The 27,915-nt window shown below is 34.0% G+C and overlaps 1 protein-coding gene across 5 annotated transcripts in view; it reads left to right on the top strand.

Moving 5' to 3' along the window:
• Positions 1-26,428, top strand: part of TNPO1 (transportin 1) — a 78,316-nt gene extending 51,888 nt beyond the window's left edge. For 3 of the 5 annotated variants that reach the window (XM_019728092.2, XM_019728093.2, XM_074328842.1), the window contains exons 12-25: positions 2,414-2,566; positions 3,308-3,533; positions 5,434-5,605; positions 6,998-7,084; positions 8,537-8,644; positions 8,777-8,935; positions 9,017-9,104; positions 10,509-10,607; positions 10,795-10,890; positions 13,687-13,762; positions 14,638-14,737; positions 16,958-17,032; positions 17,854-17,996; positions 20,788-26,428. In XM_019728092.2, the coding sequence (XP_019583651.1) occupies positions 2,414-2,566; positions 3,308-3,533; positions 5,434-5,605; positions 6,998-7,084; positions 8,537-8,644; positions 8,777-8,935; positions 9,017-9,104; positions 10,509-10,607; positions 10,795-10,890; positions 13,687-13,762; positions 14,638-14,737; positions 16,958-17,032; positions 17,854-17,961 (1,547 nt within the window). In that variant the 3' untranslated portion in view covers positions 17,962-17,996; positions 20,788-26,428. Of the gene's footprint in view, positions 1-2,413; positions 2,567-3,307; positions 3,534-5,433; positions 5,606-6,997; positions 7,085-8,536; positions 8,645-8,776; positions 8,936-9,016; positions 9,105-10,508; positions 10,608-10,794; positions 10,891-13,686; positions 13,763-14,637; positions 14,738-16,957; positions 17,033-17,853; positions 17,997-20,787 lie in introns of those variants that run through there. The other 2 variants (XR_012495097.1, XR_012495096.1) reach the window with 2 other exon arrangements.
• The last annotated feature ends 1,487 nt before the right edge of the window (positions 26,429-27,915 follow it).

The raw sequence follows: 27,915 nt of genomic DNA, 5'->3' as shown, positions 1-27,915 counted from the left end.
TACCATATAATTCACCCATTAAAGTGTACTATTCAGTGGTTTTTAATATCTTTATTCAGAGTTGTGCAACCATCACCACAATAAATTTGGGAACATTTTCATCACCCCAACAAGAAACCCCATCCCCATTATCAGACACTCGCCATTTTCTCCCAGTCCCCCAACCCGAAGCAACTACCAGTCTATATTCTGTCTGTATATTTGCCTATTTGGACATTTCCTATAAGTGGAGTCATACAATATGAAGTCCCTTGTTACTGGCTTCTTTCACTTAGCCTGTTTTCTTGATTGAATCCGTAGGAGTGGGATTACTGGGTCATATGGCAAGTTTCTGTTTAACCTTTTGAGAAATTGCCAGGCTGTTTTCCAAAGTGGCTCTATCACTGACTTTCCCACCAGCAGTGTCTTAAGATTCCAGTTTCTCAACATGCTTGCCAACAGTTAATGTTTTTTATTACAGCCATTTTGGCAAATGTGAAATGGTGTCTTATTGTGGTTTTGTTTTGCATTTTTCTGATGGCTCTTTCTTTTTTTTTCTTGTTTTAATTTATTGGGGCATGTTGGGGGACAGTGTGTTTTTCCAGGGCGCAGCTCAGCTCCGAGTCCAATCGCTGTTTTCAATCATAGTTGCAGGGAGCGCAGCCCACCATCCCATGTGGGAATTGAACCAGCAACCTTGTTGATGCGCTCTAACCAGCTGAGCCATCCAACCTCCCATGATGGCTCTTTTATACTTAATATTCATTTTGTTCCTTAAAAAGCCTTCTCATCTCTAAACTGTCATTTCTCAAAAGGCTATATATTTTTTTCATACTACAGAAGAGAAACATTGACATTGACCACAAGCCTTTTTTGTTTTCCTAACATAAACTTATTTTTTGTGATAAATTGCTTTGTCATATTCAAACTTACAAAATATCTTTTTTAAATCTGTTAGTTTTCAACCTTAGCTGCAAATCCACATCAACTGTTGAGCAGACATTCTGGGCCACAGTCTAATTAAATAACTCTGGGGAGGAACCTAGACACCTGTATTGTGCTTGCTTGCTTCCTGGTTCTTAGAGCTCTAGTTCATGGTTTCTCAACCTCAGCACTCTTGATACTTTGGGCCACGTAATTCTTCGTTGTGGGGGCTGCCCTGTGTATTAGAGGATGTTGAGCGGCGTCCTTGATCTCTACCCAATAGATGCCAGTGTACGCACAGTTGTGACAACCAGGAATGTCTTCAGACATTGCCAAATGTCCCGTGGGAAACAAAATCGCCCCTAGTTGAGAACCACTGCTGTAATTCAGTGTTAGGATTTCCAGTAACTATGAAGTGGTTAAGGACATGACTCATCAGCTGGGACTCTGTAACTTATTTGGTTCAATAATGCTCTGTTGCCCGTTTAGTTTCCCGTAACTAACAGTTGTGCCAAACGTGCCCAGCACGAAGCCAAGGACTTTCTGTGTACATCAAATGGAATCTTTCCAATCGCTTGACGTAGGCAAGGAAACTGCAGAAAGAGAAACTTGCCCAAGGTCAGCGTAGCTGGTACTGATGACACATTATTATTGGCACCCAAATCTCACAGGAGAACCCAAGGTCTTCCCTCGTATCACAAATTAACCTTCCAGTGTATCCCTACTTTCAGGTTTAGGGCAGGACGACTTAAGATTATGATGCAGATTGCTCTTCAAAAATAAGGTACTTTGAATTGGGGGATGCACTTCTTTGCATCCCACCCATATTTATATCCCAGAAGTTTTTCTGTGCACATACAGAAAAATACATGTATATCTTCTTTTTTGGACAGAAAGCTGACTTTCCAAAAGTGAAATCAGATCATGCTAGTTCTTTTCCATATATCATATAACTCATTCTATGTCAGTACATAATAGATTTCATTGTTTTGTGGCTATAATATTCATTTGTGTGGATGTACCATACACTATAATTAAGACCCTTATTGATGAATAAGGTGTTACTTCTGGCCACTGTAACAGCTTTTTTAAAAAAAGGATTTTACCATTGTCTAATAGTTTGTATTAACAGTTTATAATGCCTAGTTCACATTTGGATACTTAATTATATTTTTGTTCTTTTTAATTTTTTCTTTTCTAAATTATATTAAATGAAATCTAAATTTATATATAGTCCCATAGTTCCTTAGTCTATAAAGGTTTTCCAGCATATTTTCTGCTTAATGTGCTTGTGACTTTTGTTCCAATTTATAATTAGTTTGGTAATTCTTGGTCATAAAAAAGTCTTGTTAATTGAATTTTTTTCATGTGACAGACTGCCTATTGAATTCTTTAAAACTGTAGAGCTATGAATAAAGTGTTGTACATGCAACAAATACTCATTTTACATACATGTAACAAAAAGATAATAGAGGTTAATATAATATTTCTGATTTAAATATTTCCTTAGGAAAATGTTCTGCTGCTGCCCTAGATGTTCTTGCAAATGTGTATCGTGATGAGCTTTTGCCACATATTTTGCCCCTTTTGAAAGAATTACTTTTTCATCATGAATGGGTTGTTAAAGAATCAGGCATCCTGGTTTTAGGAGCAATTGCTGAAGGTAAGTCTAAGTCAAGTTTGAACTGGAAAGTCTGTAATAGGCACTAATGCTAGGCTACTTTAAGGAATTATTACTCCGTAAGCAAGACTATTCACTCTAAATTGATATACTTTGCTCTTGTGTTGCTGATAATGGGGTGAATAAGACTATCATCCACGTTAACCTGAAAAAGGATATTTGAATCCAAAAGCCATCTTAGGACAAGTATTTACTTTGAACCAGTTAACTATTATTTATTAAACAGCCATATGTTTACGTCTAATCTCAGCCAGATATTTTGCAAATTCTTCTGTTACGATAAAGGGAACTGAGAGCACAAGGACTGTGATGTCAGAAGCATTTCCATTCCTAGAAAAATAACTTCGTTCCATAAGTGAGTGTAAGAAATACGATGAATCAAGTGTGTCATCATTCTCTGTAAAGGATTATTATTCTATCCTAGTTGTAAACATCTATCTGTAAGAAATGGAAGCGTTTTACAGGAGTTTCTGAACGTCATAATTTGGTTACCAGAAGTAAAATAAGCTTTCCTAACACTACTGGAAGATACTTAGGAGCAGTTAGGTTTCATTATAGTTATTTTTTTTTAAACATGTAGTTTTGGAACAGATTCCAGTATATTAATTGCGGTGGAGATGATCTGAATATTTTTCATGGATGCATATATCTGTTTAATAACTGAAATAATTTTAACCATATTTTAGCACTATTTGAAAGATATCTGTTACTTTTTTTTCCTAGGTTGTATGCAAGGCATGATTCCATACTTGCCTGAGCTCATTCCTCACCTTATTCAGTGCCTCTCTGATAAAAAGGCTCTTGTGCGTTCCATAACGTGCTGGACTCTTAGCCGCTATGCACACTGGGTAGTCAGCCAGCCCCCAGACACGTACCTGAAGCCATTAATGACAGAATTGCTAAAGCGTATCCTGGATAGCAACAAGAGAGTACAAGAAGCTGCCTGCAGGTGGGACAAATTCATAATAAAATGTTCTTTGTGGGCGAAAGGAGTGGGTATTTCAATGAGAAACTCATTTTCAACCTTGTGATGGAAGGTTGGTATTAAACTATTAATGAGGTTTTTGTTATCTGTAGCTTTCACTTGATGATTTTGTAAATCCAAATGTGACTTGACTCTAAGTAGACATCAGGTTTTGCTATTCCTTAAACTGTTTTTCTCAGTAGCTGTAATAACAGTATTATCTTTTATTATCCTAATTCCCACAGATGTCTAGAGTGGTGATGGCAAGGGTCCTACTCTTAAAGCAATAACAAAGTTAGAGCAGCTTCACATTATTAGTCTGCAAGTCAACAACCGTAACTCCACAGAAGCCCCACAGTGACATGTTGTCTGTCACATAGTGTATCTATTTAAGTAGCTGCTCTGTCAGTTGAGTTTGGGGCTATCTTGTTTTTATGTCAGACCAGCATTTAGTTGCATTGCTACAAATATTTCGGTTTTTTGAAACCTTTGTGTTCTGAAAAGGCCTGCCAAGCATAGCTGTTAATTTTTCAAATAGAATTTCTTTTACCACTAACTTTGTTAATAGGAAAAAAGAACCGTTGAAAAAGGAAAGTAAATTTAAATATAGTTGGACTTTGCCAGATCTGAAGCAGCAATATCTAGAACAGAATTTTGATTATTAATGACATGAAAGAAAGTTGAACCAGAGGGCTTTGGTGATTAATAGCACTAAATTTTTTTTAAGTGGGTGAAGGATACAGACCATGTTTGGTTTCCTGTAGGTTATTCATTCAGCTTGTTTTTTCAGCTCTCTGCTAATTGTTAGGCGTATACTAAATGCTGGGCCTAAGTTCCTGCCATCTTGAAACTTACAGGCTAGTAGGGAGTACTAAACAACTATAATTTATGGTAAGTCCTGTGAAGGAAATAGATAAATAGTTCACACTTGCTAATGAATAGGACTTTTCACAGATGGCTTAACCTACCATTTTACGAAATTCCTGACTTGATAGAACAAGATAATACAAACCCTAATTTTAGAAATGAAGAGCCAGATATACCTTAGAGTCAGGACAAATTTAGGTCTGGATTGATATCATTACACTGAGATCCTGGAATTTTTTTCCTTCCTTACACATTTGTCCTAATAGATAAGCCATACATAACGCAAATTTGTAATAACAAGTATACTGTGCACTCTAAGTGTATAGTGTGGGGCTTAGAGAAACATTTTTAACTTTATTGAGGAATAATAATTGTATATGTTTAAAGTGTACAACATGATTTGATATTTATATACATTGTAGAACGATTACCAAGATCAAGATAATCAACACATTCACCACCTCACATAATTAACATAGGTAACTCTTTTTTCATGGTGACAGTGCTTAAGATCGCTCAGCAACTTTCAAGTATACAATAAACACACTAAGTATATCAAACACACCGGGTGTTAAAAATGATTGTCATTTTGTGACCATTGGTAAAATGAAATTAGAGTTTTTAACAGTTTTAATTGTAATCTTAACTAATCTGGAACAGTCACTAGAATGTTAGCTACCTGAGAATTGGGACTTTGTTTTTTCATTGCTATATCCCAGCACTCAGTGATTAAATAAACAGTAAACACCAAGTAAATTTGTTGGTTGAATAAATATAATAACCAACAGATTTTAATTGTAGATTTTACCATTGTAGTTAAATAGATGCACATAGGCTACAGTCTGTTTGAAAGAGGTGATGAGGAATGGGGAAGAACTAAAAATATGCATCTGGTGTGGTACGGTAAGAAGATAGGCATGCAAAGTGTAAAGAGATGTTCTATAAACTATAGACTTAGTTTTCTATTTCTATTATAAACAATTCCTTTTCTGCAACAGTATTCTCTCTTTAATTACAGTGCCTTTGCTACCCTAGAAGAGGAGGCTTGTACAGAACTTGTTCCTTACCTTGCTTATATACTTGATACCTTGGTCTTCGCGTTTAGTAAATACCAGCATAAGAACCTGCTGATTCTTTATGATGCCATAGGAACATTAGCAGATTCAGTAGGACATCATTTAAACAAACCAGTAAGTGACTGTGATTAACTGTTATGAGAAATATATATAGCAACCAATAGGATAGCATGTATTTGAAAATTACAATGTTCTGGGAGATGTGAACACTAGTGTTTACTACTTTAGGAACGTACATCTTAAAAAGGCAGCAAGTGTATTTACCTTTTAAATATTAAAAAATAAATATATGCTTGGTGTGGAAATTACAACTGCATCTCATGAATGGAAAACACTTTGTTGTAGAGTGACTAAAGAAAAAGGGATAAACGTTGTATACTCTGAATTTCAACTTTTACTTAATTTCAAGTATTTTTGTGTCTACCACTTCATAAACACTGCAGCTTTAGAATACCACATCTAGACATCTTTGTTTTCTCAGGGGAACTTACCAGGTATGGGGAACATAGTAGGTAAATGAGCAATTGGAATAACAGGTTAAACATGCTAGGTCATGGTTCATGAGATTGGTTAGGGAGCAGACTGTCTCCAGTAGTGTCAGGGGAGGGGAGGAAGACGGGATTGTGTTTCTAATGTTACAATGTGAATGTAGATCCAAATTCCTGCTGGAGAATCGGTTGTACGTTTATGATTGCTTTCTGAAAAGTCTTAAGAAATTGTTTGTGATTAGAAGCTGTCCTTAAAACTTGGTGCAGAATACTTGGTTTGTGGGTTTGCTTTGATGTTGGTTTGGTTTGGAGGTTTTTTTTCTTTAATTTCTTAGACCCTTTAGAACCCGTGCCCCTTGTTTACATTATTACTATGGTTTTTTACTTGGTTTTATGGATTCTTTGGTTTAAATAAGGACACTTAAATGATTATGAATCTTTTTCTACAAACATCTTTGTAAGTTTTACCTATCGTTTATAACATACTGTACAAGAGCCATATTACCGTGTTTCCCCGAAAGTAAGACCTAGCTGGTCCGTCAGCTCTGATGCATCTTTTGGAGCAAAAATTAATATAAGACCCAGTATTATATATTATACTATACTGTACTATACTATATTATATAAGACAGGGTCTTATATTAATTTTTGCTCCAAAACATGCATTAGAGCTAATGGTCTGGCTAGGTCTTATTTTCGGGGAAACACGGTATATGTCACAGGCCCCGTAACTGAAAAAATTTGGTCACTAGAGAGTAAAATTTACACAAATTATCCCTGATTGTGATCAAGTAATTTGTATGTAGTGGTATATCTGTTTTGTTTCAAAAAGAATATAAGATGACTTAAAAATAGAAAAAGGTTGTATAAATTAAAAAATAGGCAAAAAAAATAAATTTTACAGATACAAAGAATGAGGCTGAAAATGCGTTCTGTAATGATTTTACACCATTAGACTCAAAATGGACTGTTTACATATGATATTGGAGGTTTATGTGTTTTTCATCATTGTAAACAGGAATATATTCAGATGTTAATGCCTCCACTGATCCAGAAATGGAACATGTTAAAGGATGAAGATAAAGATCTCTTCCCTTTACTTGAGGTATGCTAAGCTGGTAACATTTAGTTAATGCAACTGTGTTTCACCAAAAATACGTGTCCAAATCTAAAATGGGGATGTGTGATGATAAGTAAAAGTGTTAATAAATTTACATTCTGAACCATTTCTGTTAAAATGCTGAATAAACATGTAACTTCTTGTTACTGTATTTATAGAACATCGACACTAAGAAATGCTGTTAAATACAAAAAGCATAATGCAAGTGTTAGGCTTCTTTTTTTTTTTAAGTAGGCAAGGGATTATATATGTTTTCTAACCTGCTCTTAATTGATAATAAATTATTTTGGAGATCTTTCCATATCAGCATATATGGATCTATCTGTAACAACATTTCTTGATATAGATATATACTATACCATAATTAATACACGATTGACCCTTAAACTGCATGGGTTCACTTAAATGTGGATTTTTTTTCAGTAAATACTGAACTGTTTTTGATCCACATTTCAGGTGTCCATGGATGAAGAGGGCTGACTAGGTACATTGATCTACCCATTTTATATAGGAGGTGTCCATGGGGGTGTCCTGGAACCAATCCCCGCAGATACCAAGCAACAACTTAAGTTTTGGGGGAGAGTAAAGTTATTCTGTGGAGTTTAGACTATATGCAGTGGAGGAGAGGGGTCGGTGCCCCTAACTCCCGCATAGTTCAATGGTCAACTACAGCTTAAATTATTTTATATATTATTTATTGTATGCAGACAGATACATTCACACATATATGTGATAGCATTGGGACTTGATACTAATAAGGAGGGACTTTATACCTTTTTTGTCCAGTTTGATGTTTTTTTCCATGTATACTAAATACTTTTTTAACCAAAAAGAAATGGAATGTGACATTTAAATAAACACACTGTCAAATGTGGTAATTTAAACCTAAAGGAATTGATATTGATAGAGCTAGTTCAGTCATTGTCATTCTTGTTCCCCCTGTCATTTCAGGGGTCACCACTTCTGCCATGGATTGTCCCTAGCCAGAGAAGTAAAAACTGTTACCTAGGGCAATGGCTAATTCTGGGCCTAACAAAACAAGATGAATTGTTATGGCTAAATAGATTTATTTCAGGCAAGGGCTCAGAATATGCCCAGTAATAGGCCCACATTGTTGACCAGGATGGGAGGATAAGTAAACATGTCTCTTATATTTGAGGAAACATAGGAATATATAGTAATCTGTTCCTGAAGAATAACATTCATTATAGAAACTTTTTTACATTTTTTTTGGAGGAAACCTCCCCTGACCAACTGGCAAACTTAACAGCGATGCGTGGCATCCAAAGAAGATGTTTGAAAAGATAAATCTGTTATTGTAGATTAGTAGAGTGGGCTCATAAGTGACCAGGATCTTAATGAGTAATCTTGCAAGCCTTTACCATAATGTTCAGTATACCCAGAAATTTTACCTGTTGTATACTTTATTCTTTCTAGTGCCTATCTTCAGTTGCCACAGCCCTGCAGTCTGGCTTCCTTCCATACTGTGAACCTGTGTATCAGCGTTGTGTAAACCTAGTACAGAAGACTCTTGCACAAGCCATGGTAATTTTAAAAATATTATATCTCATCCTTCTTGGCATCATAAACATTTTTCTAAGGATAGGCATAATGTATACAAACTTGCTCAGTAACTGATTCAAAGTAAGTTTTCAAAAAAATGTGTCTTGATTTCAGCTGAACAATGCTCAACCAGATCAATATGAGGCTCCAGATAAAGATTTTATGATAGTGGCCCTTGATTTGCTCAGTGGCCTGGCTGAAGGACTTGGAGGCAACATTGAACAGCTAGTAGCCCGAAGTAACATTCTAACACTAATGTATCAGTGCATGCAGGTGAGACTTGTTAAATTAAAAGTGAATTGAAACTTAGTTCTTTGTGTCACATTGGGGTTAATTTCTTCTTGTTTGTTGTAGGATAAAATGCCAGAAGTTCGACAGAGTTCCTTTGCCCTGTTGGGTGACCTGACAAAAGCTTGCTTTCAGCATGTTAAGCCTTGTATAGGTAGGAATATTTTCTACTGCTATGATGAAGTTTTTAACGTTATTTTTACACCAGCTATGTTTTTTATTATTAAAATGTAATTTCATGGAATTCCAGCATTTTAAGTACATTGACTGGTTAAAGCTGCTCTGATTGAAGCAGGCAGGATGGGAACTCCTGTTGTTTGTTCCTTTGAACTCAACATCACTTCAGCAGCTTGTTAGGCATTCATGACTGGAGAAAAGTTGAAAAAGTATTAATTTAGAGGAAAGGAAATGCCTGCCTTTGAAACCTTGGTACTGTATGCTAGTTCATGGATATTTTTTGAATAGCCTCTTTTTTAAATAGATGTATCTAGAAAAAATAATAATCAGGTTTTCTCGTGATAAACCATCATACTTGTTCAGATATCATAGTGAACTTTTCAGACAATTTACTTTAAATGTAAATAATGTTTTGTGTCTTTTTTAAGAGCATCGCATTTGTGTTAGCCTTCTGTGAAGATAAGTGATTCCTTGAATAACATAACCTGAATTGCTGTCAAATCCATTAAATGGGATTTGGGTTATTTTTTTCTTCATTTCTATATCCCATCATTTTGAATGATAGTTGTTTGTAATACATGACTTAATAAACCTTGGTTTAAAACATTGACCAAAAAGCCCTTTTCATTTGATAAGTTGTGCTTTGGGGTTTTTATTTTCTGGTTTTATTGAGATACAATTGACATTACATTCTATAAGTTTAAGGTATACAGCATAATAATTTGATACGTGGTATAACTTAACATAACCTTTGTGAAATGATTACCACAACAAGTTAACATGCATCACCTCATAGTTACAACTGAAAAGATAATAACTGAGTGGCATGAATTAATGATTGACTTCTGATGCACTGAGTTCTTTTTCATATAACAAAACAGTCCAGGTTTGTTTGGTACATTTCTTGCCCTTAGCCTGCTTTGAGACATTTTTCTGAGAGCCCTCATTCATTTTACGTCAAAAAATAATATTGAGAAACCACAATCTGATTTCTAGGGTAAAAGTAATTTTAAAAGTCAAAATCATTGATTTTAAAAAAAGAAAAAAATTGTGTGTGTGAAAAACTAGCTTTGAAGGAAGTTCTGTTTATTGTGTTTTTCTCACTTTTAATTTGAAGTTTCTCAGTCTGATGACAAGAGAGGTTATTCTGACCAAGTCTTTTTAATGATACCTGAAATATATCAAATTAAGTTTCCTGGTCTACTTCATAGGAAATTTCAGAGATTGCCTCCTTCAGATTCTTAAGATAAAGATTACCAACATCTTTAAAATACTATTTCTTGACTACATTTTAGTTTCTGCCACGTAGAATTTTTTTTAAAGCACAATACACTGCGATTGATAAATTTACTACATAGTTTTTAAAACATTTTTTTTCTAGCTGATTTCATGCCAATATTGGGAACCAATCTAAATCCAGAATTCATTTCAGTCTGTAATAATGCCACATGGGCTATTGGAGAAATCTCCATTCAAATGGGTAAGTTTTTTTTCTTTAAAAGTATAAATATTTAGATGTCATAATATTTTTGTAGTTGCCTTTTTTTAATTTAAATGAGCTTTTTATATTTTCATAAATAGCTTATGTCACAGTTAATAAAAGGAACAAAATTGGTATTTTAACATTGAATTTTTTGTTTTGTCTTTCTCTTTTGGGGATGATCTAGGTATAGAGATGCAGCCTTATATTCCTATGGTGTTGCACCAGCTTGTAGAAATCATTAACAGACCCAACACACCAAAGACGTTGTTAGAGAATACAGGTACCATATGACTGAACTGTTTTGGTGAAGAGAAAATTACTTACCTTTTAATTTTAAATTAAGATGCGTAGAGATACCAAAGCTAGCTTTAGAAACACAGTTTATTATTAACACCTATTTTGGATTCTTAGTAATGAAGTGTACTGTTTTAGCTGCATTCCATAACTAGTTTTCAGAAATTTTCAAAAAAATACTTTCTCCTCTATTCTAGTGTTTTAATGCTCCCTAGAATGAACCCCAGCTGAAATAACTATTGAACAATATGAATTTTACTTTTACATTATTCAGAGAGTAACTGGGAGCTGGAAAGTAATGACTTTTTTAAATCTGTAAACATGTATCCAAAGATGGATTGCAGTGTATGTCTAATTGGTTTACAGTGGTGCATATGTATTTTCTATTTCATTTTCTAGTCTCAATTTTCTTCAAATTGAGAACTTAAGCAATACCTTGTGGGATTTTTATTTAGGAGGCTAGTTTCTCTTTTCCATTTTTAGGGAGCATGTTTATATTAAAGAGTACCTTCCATACTATAGAACACATTTCAGGGTGATTTCTTTCTACCCTCCAATTTTTGCTAATAATGATAAAAGATGTAAATTTTGTTTTCAATCAGGCATATCTCTTTATATACTAAGATAATTACAATACACTCACAGTCAGTGAGGGTCTTACCAAAATACTGGATAAAAATCAGAATAAGGTTTTCTAATTAAGAAAATTTGTTTTCAAAGGCATTTTAATTTCATATTTTTTAATTATAGAAAGTATTGTAGCCTAATGTGATTAAAATTGATATGTTTATTGGTATGGAAGGAAATCTTAATTATGAAACAGTTATATGGCTATTTGGCTGTATGGGTACTGTTTTATCATAAAATGATTTAGATTTTCTTGCTGAAAAATACAAACATCTATGTATAGGATGGTTATGAAACCTTGTCGGGTTTTTATCTCCTTAGAACGCAGTACCTATACGTGATATTTAGATTTAGAACAGTTGTAAAATTACTGTTGAACCTAAAGAAACTTCCTATTTATTTTTAAATGTGAATGCATAACTGCAAATAAATGTTGAGTGTAATGTATATTAAAGTTTCTTGTGGGATATCAGTTGGTTATAGTTTCTTTAACAAATTGGCTTTATCTATAAGAGTATATTCTAAGTATGATTCTACCCTAAGTAAATCAAAAGGTGGTTGATAATACCTTTCAAATTGATGGATTGAATTAATGTGATTAAGAAACACACTTAGCATTTACTTACTGCATAGTCTTACTGCTAGTGGCTGCAGAAAATGTTTCCCTTACTCCTTACCCAAAAGGGGGAGACATCAATTAAGCAAAATCATTGCCGATGGCTAATGTCTATAGATTTTAGCAACTTAATTACCATTATCCTAATATTTCATAAAGCCAATTCCTTAGTGTATGCAGTTATTTACTCTCAGTATATCCTACACTGAACTTTTTCAATGGATCATCATCTGCTTTATCGCATGTTTCATTGGATTGTTCATACTTGCCTGTTTAATGAGAATGTTGCATAGTTTGTGTCTTTTAAACATAGGTTTTCTTCCTCTTGCTTCATATAAATCTGCTGGATTTTAGTATTATCTGTGTAGTTTGCTTCAAGTAATCCTTAAACATTTTTCTTTACCCTTCCCCCCACACCCTTTTTTTATGAAAGGTTAACCTGTAAGTTTTTGAGAGAACACCATTAAAGCACCTCATGGTTTGTTTTCTGTTTGTATTTTTTTTCCCGTTGTGTATAAATGTATTTATATGTATGTACCTTTGAATTGCAGAATGCAGTTCTGAATTACACTTGTTTTAGCTCTTTGTAAGTTTAAGGACTTTCTGAATTTTGATGGTGAATATGTTTGATAAATTCCCATTTTAAATAAAATATTAGCATGTAATCAGTATAATGTTTTATCTATTTTGTGGTATGCCTTTTATAGCAAAGAGTTTGTTTGGTCCACATACCACATGTCATTACAGTGGACTGTCTAAATTTCCTTTATGTCAAATATGGTATTAAATAAGTGGACTGTTACCTGAGTTACCACCATTAGAGGGTTTTCAGAATGGGATCTGACATAGCACAGCAATTTTCCAATCCATTCAATGTGTACCATAACATCTAAAAGTTGACAGTTGATCTTTATATCAGGCCACAAATGGTCCACTGGTTTGTTTTGGAAATGTTAAACAGACAAAAACTTACCAAAATTTGGATTAAATTCTTTGATAATTTTGAAAGAATAGAAATCACTTATAAAAGAGATATGGAGAAGTGAGAAATTTTAACTTCTGAGAAATGTGTTTGAGCAGACAATTCAGAAATGTAGTCATTCATCTTTACTAGTATTTCTTGGGGAAAACACAGATTGCATTATTAAATTCTGAAATTTCAACTGGCTTTGAATGAAGAATATTTAAATCATCTATTTAATCGCTCATCTTTATTAACAGAACATGATATATTGACACTAAATTGAGCGAGAAAAGCAATTCATCATGGTTTTTGGTGTTCTCTCAACCTTTAAAGTTTTTTCAATTCCTTTTGTTTTTCCTTTTTCAAGAGTATGCCATATATGTTGCTGCCCCTTATTTTAGGGGGTGGTAATAAACAGCACTGGTGAAATCTTATGTTTATTATCATACACAAATTCTGTTGGTTTCTGTTTCTGAGTTATTTGTTGTTTTTTCTTTATTTTTTCTCCTTCCCCCTCATTTGCTCATGTCTTGGTTGGCGTTTGGTGGTGTATAACCGTGATTGCGTTACCTTAGCAATAACAATTGGTCGTCTTGGTTACGTTTGTCCTCAAGAGGTGGCCCCCATGCTACAGCAGTTTATAAGACCCTGGTGTGTATTATTCAATCTTTTTTTTTTAATTCATTTTTCTTCACTCTTCCTTTCTCTTTCTATCTCACTTTTAGATATATTTTCAGTTGGTTACAAAAATCACAATCCTTAATCATTGCCAACCATGTGACTAATCTTGTCCTATCAGGTTTGTGAGGTTTTTAGTAGCATCGTCATGTATATTTATTTTATGTTGTGGCTAACGACTAATTGATGCATGGGATAAGATTGTCACATGCTTGCTGTGTTAAAAAGCTTGATTATACATAAAAAGCATTTAAATATCCACCAGTAAAATAAAGATGCATGCAAATTCTATAAATTTAGGTTTTTGCATTATGTTTCTTTTTTAGAATTAATTTGAAAAGTTGGATTGCATTAAGAAATACATGTTTAAATTTGTTATGTATAAAAATCTTATTTGCTTGTTAATGTAAAAGTTAAACATCTACACCATAAGTTCTATAATAATAGTTTATATTGTGGCAGTATATCCTATGTTCTGCTTCTTTCAATTGATAATCTTTCAATTCAAGTCATTTTTAGTAGTGTTTAATGGAATATAAGTCATAATACAGTTTTTAAAATGGGTAATTTACTTTTGGCTCAAGCTTGTTAATAGTTTAAATGGCGGATTAAAATCAATGATCCGTTTCATAGATGCAATCGACTAATAAAATGAAAATTTCAAGGCTTTCACTATATTGAGATTAGATGGACCCACATACAGGAAATGTAAGAAACTTAAGCTTTATGAAAATTCTTGGAATAGAAACATTATACTGTGGAGCTTATTCCATTAAATACTGTCCATTAGCATTGTAATTGAACCTGCTTCCTACTTAAATGCTAAACTCAATTCTATAATTTAATAGGTGCACCTCTCTGAGAAACATAAGGGACAATGAGGAAAAAGATTCAGCGTTTCGTGGGATTTGTACCATGATCAGTGTGAATCCCAGTGGAGTAATCCAAGTAAGATATTCACAAGAAATTGTTTTTAATTTTTAATGTTCTGAATAATGAAATTTTAAAGGGGGAAATATCTTAACATTTTATAAAAATATTATATATTTTTTAAAGATTCTAAAACAAATTAGGTTTTATATGTTGTATATTTCTTAATATCTGAATGACAATACCTGTCTTTTGTTTCCGAAGTCTTTTTTTGGTCGTGAAATACAGTAACAGCAGATTGGGAGAATAAAGTTACATTCTTGTATTGAATTAAGCCAAAGCGGCTTTCATTCACATTTCGACCTCATTGATTTCCTTTGTATATGTCTCTCGTCCCTGAATATCAGTTTGTTGACTTTGAAGATTTCTACACTTAGAAGAGTGAACACATAGGAGGATAATCTTTCTGTTTATTGAATGAAATTTAGAAACTCAGCAACTGAAATAAAATACTGAATCAGCCATTGAAACTGCTTTAATTTTGAGAGCTATGATTTATTCGTCCTTATTTTGTTTCCTATTTTAGTGCATATTATATTTAGACAGTTTTAGCATTTAAAAAAAAACAGTTTGGCAATAGTATCAAGCATGAGTCTGATCATACCTCTGGATCCAACTGCCACTTTGCAAGACACACAAAACAGGAACGTACTGATTGATACTATGTATATGAAATGAACAAAATGCAAGCTGCGAGGGACTCTTTAAGTTAAATGCCCCAGATTCCTCAACATGAATTATAAAGAAAAAAAGTATGGAAGGGGCTTTTAAGAAATTAACCTTTCACTTCCAAGAGATGGGTGCTCTGAGCATTTTTTAATTGAGACCTTTAGATATTTCCTGTCATAATTACTGTGTTGTTGAATTCAGGTTAAGAAATATTATAAAGTTCAGATTGAAGCAGGTGATAGGCATTGAAAACTTACAAATTAGAACTGGAAAAAAATCTTTTGACTACTTTCATATTTGTAAAACAGTAATAACTTATTAAAACAAGCCAATAATGTCTTTATAGGTGGTTCCTAGATACAAAATAACCTCCTGACATTGTTTCTTTTTTTCAATAGTTAAGAGCTTTGTTTTTGTCACCTGAAATGTATTTTAGAGGTATCTGATATGACATTTACCATGTTGAAAAGGAACACTTTCCCACTGGGATTTTAGTTACTTTTTTTTCTTTCTTGAATTAACATTTGAAGTAACACATGTGTATGGTCATGAAATCTACCAACTTAAGAATTAGTAGAAATTTATTCCTTTTACATATGTTTTTGGATAGGATTAAAAAAGAATGTCATAAGTTTTGTTTTTTATGTTTAAATTAATCACATTCTAGAAGTGTATATATTTGAGTTTTTAAACATCACACTGATATTTGAAAGACATAAGGAGTTATAATTTGAATAAATCATGACCATTAGGCACATGGCATTTTATTTGCTTAAATGTTTTATATACATTGTCAGTAAGTTTTGAAATTAATGAGCTTTTCTGAATTTAATAGTAGAATTTAAAGTAGTTGACATGTCAGAACATCAGCAATATCTTGAGCGTTGTATGTTGAATTGTGTCAGTATGATAGTCAATGTTTTAAAATACTTTAATGACATATTTAAAGCATATGCCTGGTACCACTTTATTAATCTATAAGATAATCTTATGACCTGATTATCTTTTAAGTAATTGTTTTTGAGCTTTGAGTTTTTCTTTTTGTTTGAGTTGTGTTGTGTTGGGTTAGGGGTTATTTGCAACTGCATAATTAGTTTTTCTTCTGACTTTTTTGGTCATTTCATTTAAGTTTCTATCTGAAGATGTCTTGAAATTTAGGCCTATTAATTCATATGCTTCAAATCAAGCTTATTTGGTGTATAGTTTTAACTAACTTTAAATTATTTTTAGGCTAGTCAGAACTGTACAACTACTGGATTTATATAATTCTTAATCCAATAAGTGAAGGGTTGTTTGAATTGGTGCTCGTTTGGTGCTTTCAGTCCATTGCTGATGCTAAATGCTTACTAGACTGGGGTTTTGTTTTGTGATGTAAAATAAAACGCAGAAGGGCATTAAATTCCAATATAAACTGAATAGAGTTTCCTTCATGTTGGAGTAATAGGGGTAATCATTTATAAGTTTCATAATCATAGTTGATTTAAAAAATTTTCACTAGGATTCTGGTTTACATGTTTTCGATGTTTTGACAGATATATCAATCTAAGATGTATTTCTTGCTTATTACAGGATTTTATATTTTTTTGTGATGCTGTTGCATCATGGATTAACCCAAAAGATGATCTGAGAGACATGTTCTGTAAGGTAACTAAAAAGTATTACTGTCCTAGTTGGAAAGTTGAAATTGTTTTCGTATTTCATATGAAACTTGGACTCTTCAAGTCAATATTGGTAGACTATACAACCTGTGTTCTCAATAGGAAGGTTGGCTTACTCTTTCCTTAAGATATAGCAGTGATTGTGGATCAACAGAGCTTGCACTTTGAAAATACTTTTTCAAGTAATAGCACTGATAGCTCATGTCCCATTATCCCACCTGTGAAAATTAGCATATATTTTCAAATATGGCTGAGATTTGGAGTATAACAAACTGTTCAACAAAATAAATCTTAAGTGGTCTCCACAGGGATTAAACCTATGTAATTCTGGTTTAGTAGTCCTCCCCCACCCTTACTCTATTTGATTAACTGTAGTTGGCACTCAACCATAACAAAATAAGTAAAATGCTAGTACACATTTGAACTATAGTCACAGCCATGAACCCAAAGCCTTGTTTATTTCCTACTTGAAAAAACTCAGTATGGCATAGAAATTTTATCCCATAGGTGAATTTCTCACTTTTTTATTTGTTTTTCATAAATATGTCAGAGATTGCTTACAGTACATCTTCCTAGGACATTTGCTAAATTCTAAACTTCTCAAAACAAAGTTGAGCATGTTCAGTGAGGTGCTCTTAGGCAAAACATGGAATAGTATAGAGTCCAACAAAGTTTGAGAATTACTGCTTTAAAATGGATAAACATTTTGGAATAATAAAATCAGTAATGTTTGATTTCAGAAGCTATGCAGATCTGAATTTTTTCTCTTTTGTGTTGATAAATTCATTATTTTTTTTTACTCTGCAGATCCTTCATGGGTTTAAAAATCAAGTTGGGGATGAAAATTGGAGGCGTTTCTCTGACCAGTTTCCGCCTCCCTTAAAAGAGCGTCTTGCAGCTTTTTATGGTGTTTAACCTCATACACTTAAGCTGCAGTCCCATAATTAGGGGTAAGTTGTAAGCAGTTTGGAATTATTCGTGATGAAGAAACTTAGGACTGTAATTCAAAAATTACTGAATAGAATAAAAGCTGTTTTTTTCCTAGAGATTGAATAAAATAGTCTCATGCTATATTGGACTTTAAAATTACTTAAGTGAAGGCTGGAGAAATTTTTTTTTAGAGAACTATCAAGCAAGATAAAATGCATGTTTCCACTCTGAATCCTAAGTGGAAAGAGATCCAAGTTGGTATGTGAGCTAGATTGCTTAATATTGCTGCAGCTATTCCTTTTTTGCCCTATAAGAGATCACCAACATTCCCTGTGGCAGAGTAGAAATTATTTAGTTTTAAAACATGAATTTATAGTCTCTGACATAGCAAAAACTTTGTGTAGTGAGCTTTAGGAATAACCCAAGTAGAATTGGAACTGGGTTTGGGCTTAGCTAAGAAGATTTAATATTCAATCTTCAACATGCATTTTATTGAGCACCTACTATGGGCCCAGTACTGTGAATTAAAATGGGCATTGGAAGATTCTGTTTTGGTTGGTGCAATAGAGGGGTAAGTCCACTTGGATTCTTGTTCCTTGAGTTTTTCTGTTTTTGTTAAATAGAACTAACAATTCAGGTCTCTTGGCCTCATGTCCTTCATTGAGTTCCTTTTTTTTTTTTTTAAAGATTTTATTGGGGAAGGGGAACAGGACTTTATTGGGGAACAGTGTGTACTTCAGGACTTTTTTTCAAGTCAAGTTGTCCTTTCAATCTTAGTTGTGGAGGGTTCTGGTTCAGCTTCAAGTTGTTGTCCTTTCAGTCTTAGTTGTGGAGGGCGCAGCTCAGCTCCAGGTCCAGTTGCCATTGCTAGTTGCAGGGGACACAGCCCACCATCCCTTGCGGGAGTCGAACCGGCAACCTTGTGGTTGAGAGGGCATGCTCCAACCAACTGAGCCATCCGGGAGCTCAGCAGCAGCTCAGCTCAAGGTGCTGTGTTCAATCTTAGTTGCAGGGGGCGCTGCCCACCATCCCTTGCGGGACTGGAGGAATTGAACTGGCAACCTTGTGGTTGAGAGCCCGTGCTCCAACCAGCAACTGAGCCATCTGGGAGGCAGCTCAGCTCAAGGTGCCATGTTCAATCTTAGTTGCAGGGGGCAGAGCCCACCATCCCTTGCGGGACTCGAGGAGTTGAACTGGCAACCTTGTGGTTGACAGCCCACTGGCCCATGTGGGAATCAAACTGGCAGCCTTCGGAGTTAGGAGCACGGAGCTCTAACCGCCTGAGTCACCAGGCAGGCCCCATTGAGTTCTTTTGAGGATTAAATGCTGTACTGTATGTGAAGGCAGAACTTTATAATACATTGCCTAACACAGTAGTGAACCAGGGGGTATACTTCTTTAGGTTTTAAACATGAACTGAGACATATTTTACTAGAGGGCCAGAGTGTTCTCTGTGTGTGTGTCCAGCAGTTATATAATAAGTTGAATTACCCTTTATGTTGAAGTTTTTGTTTGCTTGCTTGCTTGCTTGCTTGCTTGCTTGCTTGCTTGTTTACTCTGAGCTAGATTTTAAACCTGGAAAGATTTCAACATCCAAGTTGTCTAACCTGGAAGACAGTAGAATTAGATTCGCAGCCTCACAGCTTTTCATGTGTGTTGTCCCACTATGGTCTTCAGTCCTAATAGCTGTTTTGTGGCCTTAGCATTTTGGGAAAGTGCTTGATTCAGTTATGTTAAATCATGAGAACACAATAGATGCGAATGATTTTTAGCATCAAAGGCCAGAAGACTCAGCTGTGAGCTAAGTCTTGAGCACTTTCAGATTTATTACATTCTGTGGTCTCTCTCTTATCACCAATTATGAATTAACTGTGGTGATCGTGTTCTGAGACAAGGTATGTAATAATTATCAGTTTTCAAATTAGAGATGAAAGTGGATCATATCTTATCCCTGCCTTTTTTGTACTCTTCTTTCCTTTTTTCAGAGGCAGAGAAAAAGGGTTGCTTGTACTTCTCCACAGATGGGCTAATCACCCTCTGTGAATTCAACATGATGTTTTATAAATGTTAAACTTTAGCATGAGTGGTTGGTAGAGTTTTGTTGTGACAGTTTCACTGTCAGGTACTAGTTACAATCTCCCAGGAATCTGCCTTTATTTCTTAATGTCCTTATCATCATTAAAACTGCTAGCATTGAAAAAGTCCTTACCGGGAAAATCAAGAGTCCTGAGAGTATAGGAAATGACCAAGTAAAATGGGATCAGAGGAATTATTAGGAAGAAGAGGGCAAGTGTTAAATGTAGTGACCCTAGTGCATTGTAAACACCTTTAGTGCCTAAGCAAAAATGTCAGACAACCAAAAATAATGCTCCTTCATTTTTTGATGGTTAGATTTTTGTTTGCTTTGTACGGGGAATACTGTCAAAAGGATAATGTTGTAATTCTCACTAAGGAAAATTTTGAAGAAGACAACTTACGTAAGAAATTATTGGCTTCCATTGGGGCCAAGTGTGCAAAAGGAGGTAAAGAATTAGGATGATAAGCATCCTACTGGTAGAATGTGCATTTCACCTATATAAAGTGCTACAAACCTCTCTGCATGTCCCCGGCTTGGTGTTGCTTTTTGACAGTTGAGAGCCATAGGAGAAGGAAGCAACATGGTTATCACTGACTAGAATAATCTTAGGCAATTTGTCCAATTTCTCATTTTCTTTAGGCAGAGATAGCATCATTACTTGATTAATTTTGTCTTCCACTGGCTTTAAAAGGGAAACAATTGTTAAAGTATGAAATTGTGTTCTTTTCTTACAGGTCCTTCAGTCTTGGAGACCATGAGGGAGCCTCTGCACCCAGGGAAAATGTTACCCTTTACAGGGGGGAAGGGTAAACCAGTAGGGAATACAGTACAATCCCAACCCTACTGGGAGGGGCGGGAGGGAGGTGTTGCTGTATTAAGTCGATGTTGGGAAACGTTTTAACATCATCTGGAGCCTTTGTGGGTGAAAATCTGTCTCCAATTACAACTTCGCACTGGATGTGAAGAAGCAAAAACAAAAAAAACCTGTTTATTCACAAAACATTACATTCTGGATGGGGAATTGTACCAAAACAAGAACCATATAATTGATGCATAGAGATAAGAGAGGAAAATTTCTATAGCACACAATAAAGGAAACCTAAGAATAGCAGTTACAAACAGTAAAGAAGCTTTTTTTTTTTTTTTTTTTTTTAATTTAAAGGTTTTTATAAATTTTCCCACACGATGGGACCTCGTTTTTGCATGCTGATAAAGAACTACACAAAAGAAGCTAATAGAATTAAAATCAGCTTGCCTACCCATAATAGAAGCAGGTTCTTGGAAGTTACAATTTAAGGTACCCCCAAAAAGTTGGAAATAAAAAAAAAACTAATTTAAACAATGAAGCACCCTGTGAAATGCCAAATGAGTCACTCCTTTTACCTTTGTGGGGTGGGCAGGGAGGGAGGAATAAATGGGGTTGGACATATCAAACTAAAGATTGAACTCTCGATTTTGCATTAAAACATTAAGGTAGTGGGTATAATTTGATGGTTGTACTTCATTAGATTTAATTTCTAGGCCAAGATGTTATTTTTAAAGTGCAGTTTTAAAGTTCAGGCATGCGTTCTGGCTCCTAGTGATTGAAAGTAAATTAGTGGGAAAGTAAGTAGCATGCTTGCATCACATAGAGTGAGTTTGGTATTCATTTACCTCTGTTGCGCCAGTTTGTGTTGCAGTTTACCAATTCAATATAGCCCTGCATTTAAAATTCCTTTTTAAGATTTGTGGATTTTATTTTTATTAAGAATATAGATATAAAGTACTGTAGTTTACAGCTAGGCCTTGAAATACCTTTTTAGGATCTGTTAGGAAATAAGATTGATATTGTATTGTGTGTAACCTGCACAATGTGGAAAGCTGATATACCTGTGCAAAATCTTTGCCTCTGTGCTGTCCAGTGTGATGTGCTTTCTGCATGGTTATATACTAGTGATTTTATCAAAACTTCTAAAACTTAAATTACATGGTAAAAGATCTGTAAGAGGCTGCATAAGTGTTAGTTGGCACATAAAGACAAATGTAGAAGTTGAAGACATGATTGCTATATTTCAATGTTTATTCCCACTCAACATATTGCCTTCTAAGCTTTCTTTTTTTGTTCAAAGCATGATCTTAAAGATATGTTTAAGTTAATGGATGTAATGCAGGGTTCCTACACTGTATTGGCGCATGTTGGTGGCCCTCTGTGCCCTAAATATATGCACACAGGGTGCAAGTAAAAAGCTACAGAGTGAAAGTTGATTTGGATCCTCTTCATTTCATTTGTTTAGCTTTTCTGTTATTTTTCTCTACTTACATGTATTCCTGTGAATAAATCCTTGTTAAGTTAACCCTTTACTTTTCCTTCCATGTGTATTTTCTTATATACTGTGAATGTGAAAACCTTAACTGGTACACTTGATCTTGTGTCCATATGAAAGTGCAAGTCTTTATTAATTTGGATTGCCTGAACCAGTGTATCCCATGATGATGAAGGAAAATGGAGAGATTTTTCTTTTTAACTCTGCTGGTCAGAGATGAAGCCACACCTTTCCATTTTTCAATGCTGCATATTTAATCTGCAACAAAAATGTTAAGCCATAACAACCTTTTTATATTTTAGTTTGTCACCTTTGCATTGCAGAATAAATACTGAATAACCATTTTTATAAGCAGTTGCTCCTCTTTGCATGGTTCTGTTCTTCTAAAAGTGTTGAATGATACAGCCATTGCACTGAAGTTTGAGCTGTATGCGTGTGAATTTATAAATACCGTTTTTAAAATTTTAAATGCATGGTAGCATGCAGAAAGGTTTTTGTTATTGTGTGTGTGCGTGCGTGTGTATGTATGTGTATGTGTGTGTTTTAACATGTTCTTTCACCTTTCCTGTACTTTGGCTTTGCAAATTTCAGTGTGTAGAGCCTGAAATTATATTTTCTGATGTCCTTTTTTTTTTTAATTTTATTTTATTTTTATTATAAGTTGGATCCAAAGGGTATATAGCATTTTTCTTTCAACTACCATTGCTTCACTGGGAGCTCAAAATTTGCCTCCTAGTAAGTCTTTAAAACCTGATTAGGGGTACCTATTTTATCCTTAAATTCTAGTGATATTGTGTAGTGTTCTGAATACGTCTTAGAATTTAATATGGGAGCTACTTTAATATTCTAAAATAGTAAGTATTTTAAATTGAAAGAAATGGCAAAATTCTCTAAACACTTTGAGACAAACATAAAAACAACCTTCAATAAAGTTATCTGGACCTATGATTGACAATTCTATATTGACTAGAAACGCAATATTGTCACCTCTGATTAAAAATTGGTTTCCAATTAGGCAGATATGTAACATAAGAATGCTCTTTTTTTAGTCATTTAATCTGTTTTTAAATTTAAAAGAAATTTAATTTAAAAATAGAGAATAAAATTAAGTAAATATGACTGGCAACCTGAGATTAGGTTGTGGTTTTGGGGGGTACCCCCGCCTTGAGGTTATTGTTTCTTCCTAATTTATATTTCAGATACATAGTATAGCATAGGAATTTGCAGAAGCCATTTAAGTTATCTTTTGAGGTAAGCTCTGATTTAGCATTTATTCTGATAAAACATCATGGGATATATATATATATATATATATAAAAGCAACTTAATTCTTGTGTAGTCTTAATAGTGTTGAATGTTGACTGAATGTCTATGAATTGTGAGTGTCTTTGTTACATTCCAGTGTTTCTGCCTCTTGGCATGCTTAAAGCACGGCTTACTTCATCTGCTCCTTACACACTAAAGTGCTGTTAGTGTGCTCAACTACAGAAATAGCCGCTGCTAAGTGATGTAGATTTTCTACTTGAATATTTTTATGTTGTAGGAACCTCAGGAGGTCAGTGTTTACTGTTTTATATATGCCTTCTTTTTCCTGTTCAAGCTTCTCTCTTTGAAGGATTCTAACAGAACAAAAGCTGCTGATCAACCTAAGTTGGAAACAGAAAGTGTATTTAATATAATTTAAATGCATGTTTGGCAGTTCCATGTTATAATCCATTAGTAAGTGAACTTAGTGCCACAGATACTCATTTATTCAGGAAAAACAAAATTGCTTTTTGTATTGTCTAATCTTTAATAATAACTTCATACTATGTAAAAAAAAAATCACTTTTTTATATTTTTGAGTTGGTTATTTCCCAAATAATCAACATGTAAATAATCTTTAAGAGCCAGTTCTAATGCTTTACATTATTGCTACTTGATTTTGTGACGCAAGTTAGATTTCAGAATAGATTTAAAAACAACCAAGCCATTACATCTTTAAAACAAAATAAGTAGCATACATTTTGTAATTGACATTGATAAACACTGTGATTTTTTTTGTTAAGACTTTTCTCATTGATTGAATCTTAAATTGCATATATTGTAAAATAGGATCAGATGTATATTTTAAAGTAATTTCAGCTGACTTTCCTGTATTGAAATGCTTTGTCTACTTAGTTATAAAATATTCAGATACAAGTTTTATCTCAGGTGAATACTCTTGTATCCCTTTTGCTTTGGTCACATATGCTTATAAAGGGTCATCATATTCTTGTTTTTGAGTGTATTTCATGAAGCATCTTCCCATTTAGTCTGATTTTTCCAGTCCTTATTCTAGCAGACTAAGGTGGTATAAATCCCTCCTGGCGAGCCTTTTGCATGTAGGTTTACCTTGAAAGTGAGTTCATTTTGGCCCTTTTCTCCAAACCCTTAAGATAGGAAAGTGGAAATTTTTCTGTCCTATATTAAATTAACCCTACATAGCTGAAATGCCAGAATTAAATTATGTTTTAAACCCTTTTGTCTAAATTTATCTGAAGTACTTTGCCATAAAGAAAAAAAGTGGTTTTTTTGCTTCGTATAATTAATCTATATTATTCATATTGAATGTATTAACAGATAACGGTGCAAAAACATTCTTCCCAAGAGAAGAGTGTGTCATGCATAACTGCAATTTTAATCTTTCCTTTAGTAGTACTTTAAAATACACACAGCTTTGCTTATTGAATTACTTTTGCAAATAATACAAGGGGGGAAACACTAACTGTTGCTACTATACTGTTACTGAAGTGTAGGCATTGAACTCTTTAAGAAAACTGTGGTCTTCAGATTGTTAAAGGCCTGGGATAATCTAGACAAAAAAGAGCAGTAAAGAACTGTGTGAACATTATCTAGTAATACCATGCAAGAGCATTGTATACCTACTTAGTACCTTTAACATTGTATTAAATATGGAGATACTTCTAATGGCTCTTAAAAATTAAACTTTACATAAGCGTTTCATTCACTTGTACACTTTACAGGTGACTTGTGACTAATTTTTTCGGTCTTAATGTAGATCTTTCCCTATTGATATATGTAGAGGATTCTTTATCTTTGCCTAGTTATTATGCTTATTAATTTGAAGGTATACATTTAAATTATACCAACTGGTTATTGTGATTTGTATCCCAGAATGTATTGTGTTCTTTTTAAAAAATGTATGCATGATTTTGAGCGAAGTTAAATGAACCTCTTGTACATTTTAAAACCAAACCAAATTACTTTGCCAAGCATTATATTACTAATTAGGAAAATAGTGTTTTCCCTTTTATTACAATTTTTGTTCATCTACCACAGAATCCCCTTATACTGTGGCTTGGTATTCGGCAGAATTGGCTGTTTTGCATATAGTAGGCTTCCTAAAAGCCTACTGTAACATGGTTAGCCTGCAAGGCAATGTTGGTCCCTCCTAATACCAGCCTCAAAGGGGTCCTGCTGTACTTTCCCTGTATTACTTTGTTTTCGTCTGTGAACATATAACCAAATTAAGATAGGGTGGGTTTTTTTATGGAGATAATTAGACAATACTGTATAATTTACTTATAGGCTATCTGTGAGATGTTTAAATGTGGTTTATGATTTCATATTATAAAACAGTTTTACATTTAATATTCATGTTAACATTGGGTGCAATAATTTAGTAGTTTTAGCTTTAGTTATAAATAACTGGATCTTTCTGCTGACAACTTAGGTTGTATGAGTTATGCTTAAAAAGCTTTAAGTCTGATGTTTCTGTACCTGCCACACTATGTTAGAACGTGTCCTTCAGACATATCCTCCTGCAACTTCTCAAACTGTACTAAATTGATATTTCTTGAAGTCTAACTCTGTGCTAACAGATCTTCATTTTAAATAGAATAATACGGTTTTAATTTTTGATAAGCTGCTGAATTTTAAAGAGAGTTTTTTGGGGCCACCAAATATTTTGGATCATGCAGAGAATATATATTGTACTGTAGTAATTTTGTATTTACATTTGTATGATGTGACATAATAGATGTGAATGTTAATCACTGCTTGACTATGTTAATAAAGTTGTTTAACTATAGACGTTTCATTCTGATTTTTAATGAAAGGAAATAAGCTTTCTCTCCTTCCCCACCCACCATTTTGGGTCCAGATAGGTCTTGTTAGTTGTTTTTGTTGTTTGGGTTTTTTGTTTAAGGGTTTTGTTGTTCCTTAGCTTACACATGAGTGCATTCTTGTTAACACCTATTTTTAAAATTAACTCCTGAGATGTGTCTGAACAGTTGATTCTAGGTTCAGCTTTTGGTGGGGGAGGAAGAAAAGAGTGCTCTGCAAAAGGAAAGGTAAAGTTGTGAAGAAAACAATGTAAGGATAGATTGCGTGAATTGTATGAATGTGTTCTATTAATGTTTCCTGTTTATCCTTCAAAAATTACGACTTGCAATCTTGGAAATGAATATTTACAAAAGTAGTATCCTCTTCAGGCTGTAATTCATTATGATAGTTGCATGTTACTAATTAAACGTTAATACATTTCAAGGGAAATGTGTGCATAACTCGAGTAGTCTTTTCTTAATTGAAATTTAGAACAAGAAAAGGGCCTGAGATTAGATCAGTGCAGCCCAAGAACTTGTAAGAGAAATGAGGCTCAGGTTTCTTTCCCTTTGCTGCATGCACATGAAAATAGTAGAACTTAGGTTGTGCAAGAAGATAAAACCAGCCTAATCATTAGTTATTCAAGATTCTGATTTGCTGGTAATTTGAGAAATGCCAAAAGCTAAAAGTCTTTTCCTTTGTAAGTCTTCAACATTTTAGTGAAACTAACGTACATGCTCTAAATTGTTTTCACGTTATGCCTGTTTTTGAACTGACAGGAATTTTTGTCTTACAATGAGTTCGTAATCAATCTGCCTCCAATAATTTACATTACAGGTGATTCTTTAGGAATGATTGGAAAAGTAGCAGTTGAACTACAAAGCTCTGAATTTGGATGTCCTCGTTACTACACAGTAGGAACTTCTGAAGCTGTGACTATCATTTTGTAATCCTTAATCTGAGTCTTGTGCTAACTTGATGTGAAAGAGCCTCCTAAAACATCCACATGGATCTCTAGTGTTGAGTTCAACACAAATTGCAAAATACAATTTAGAAACAACACAATTACTGAACCATTGGCAAAAGTGGTACAGGAAAAATTGTTATACCGAGGACCTTTAGGTTTCCATGCCAGTCGCGAATGAAACTAATTTTTATGCATATGATAGCAATCTTGGTCTGGCAGTTTTTTTCTGTTTTCTTGTTCAAGCTTCGTTACCTTTTGAAGAATTTCATTAAACAAAGAAGTAAGCAATTTTTAATGAATTTTTATACAACTACTCGACTTTATTTCTGTAAATAAAGTTATGCTGCATGTCCCTGTGCTTAAATGTTTGCATACATATGCATGCAGGCATTTCTTAGTGGAATTGCCATGTCAAAAGGAGATAGTTGTAGTCCAATTTCTTTTCAGATAAAGTACTAATTTTCATACCCAGCAACAAATTCAGTGGGCGTTACCATGTGTACTGT

Source organism: Rhinolophus sinicus, linkage group LG03 (assembly GCF_036562045.2).
Source record: "Rhinolophus sinicus isolate RSC01 linkage group LG03, ASM3656204v1, whole genome shotgun sequence".
Lineage (NCBI taxonomy): Eukaryota > Metazoa > Chordata > Mammalia > Chiroptera > Rhinolophidae > Rhinolophus > Rhinolophus sinicus.
Note: the sequence above shows the minus strand (reverse complement) of the source record. Positions and strands in the feature narration are given on the sequence as shown.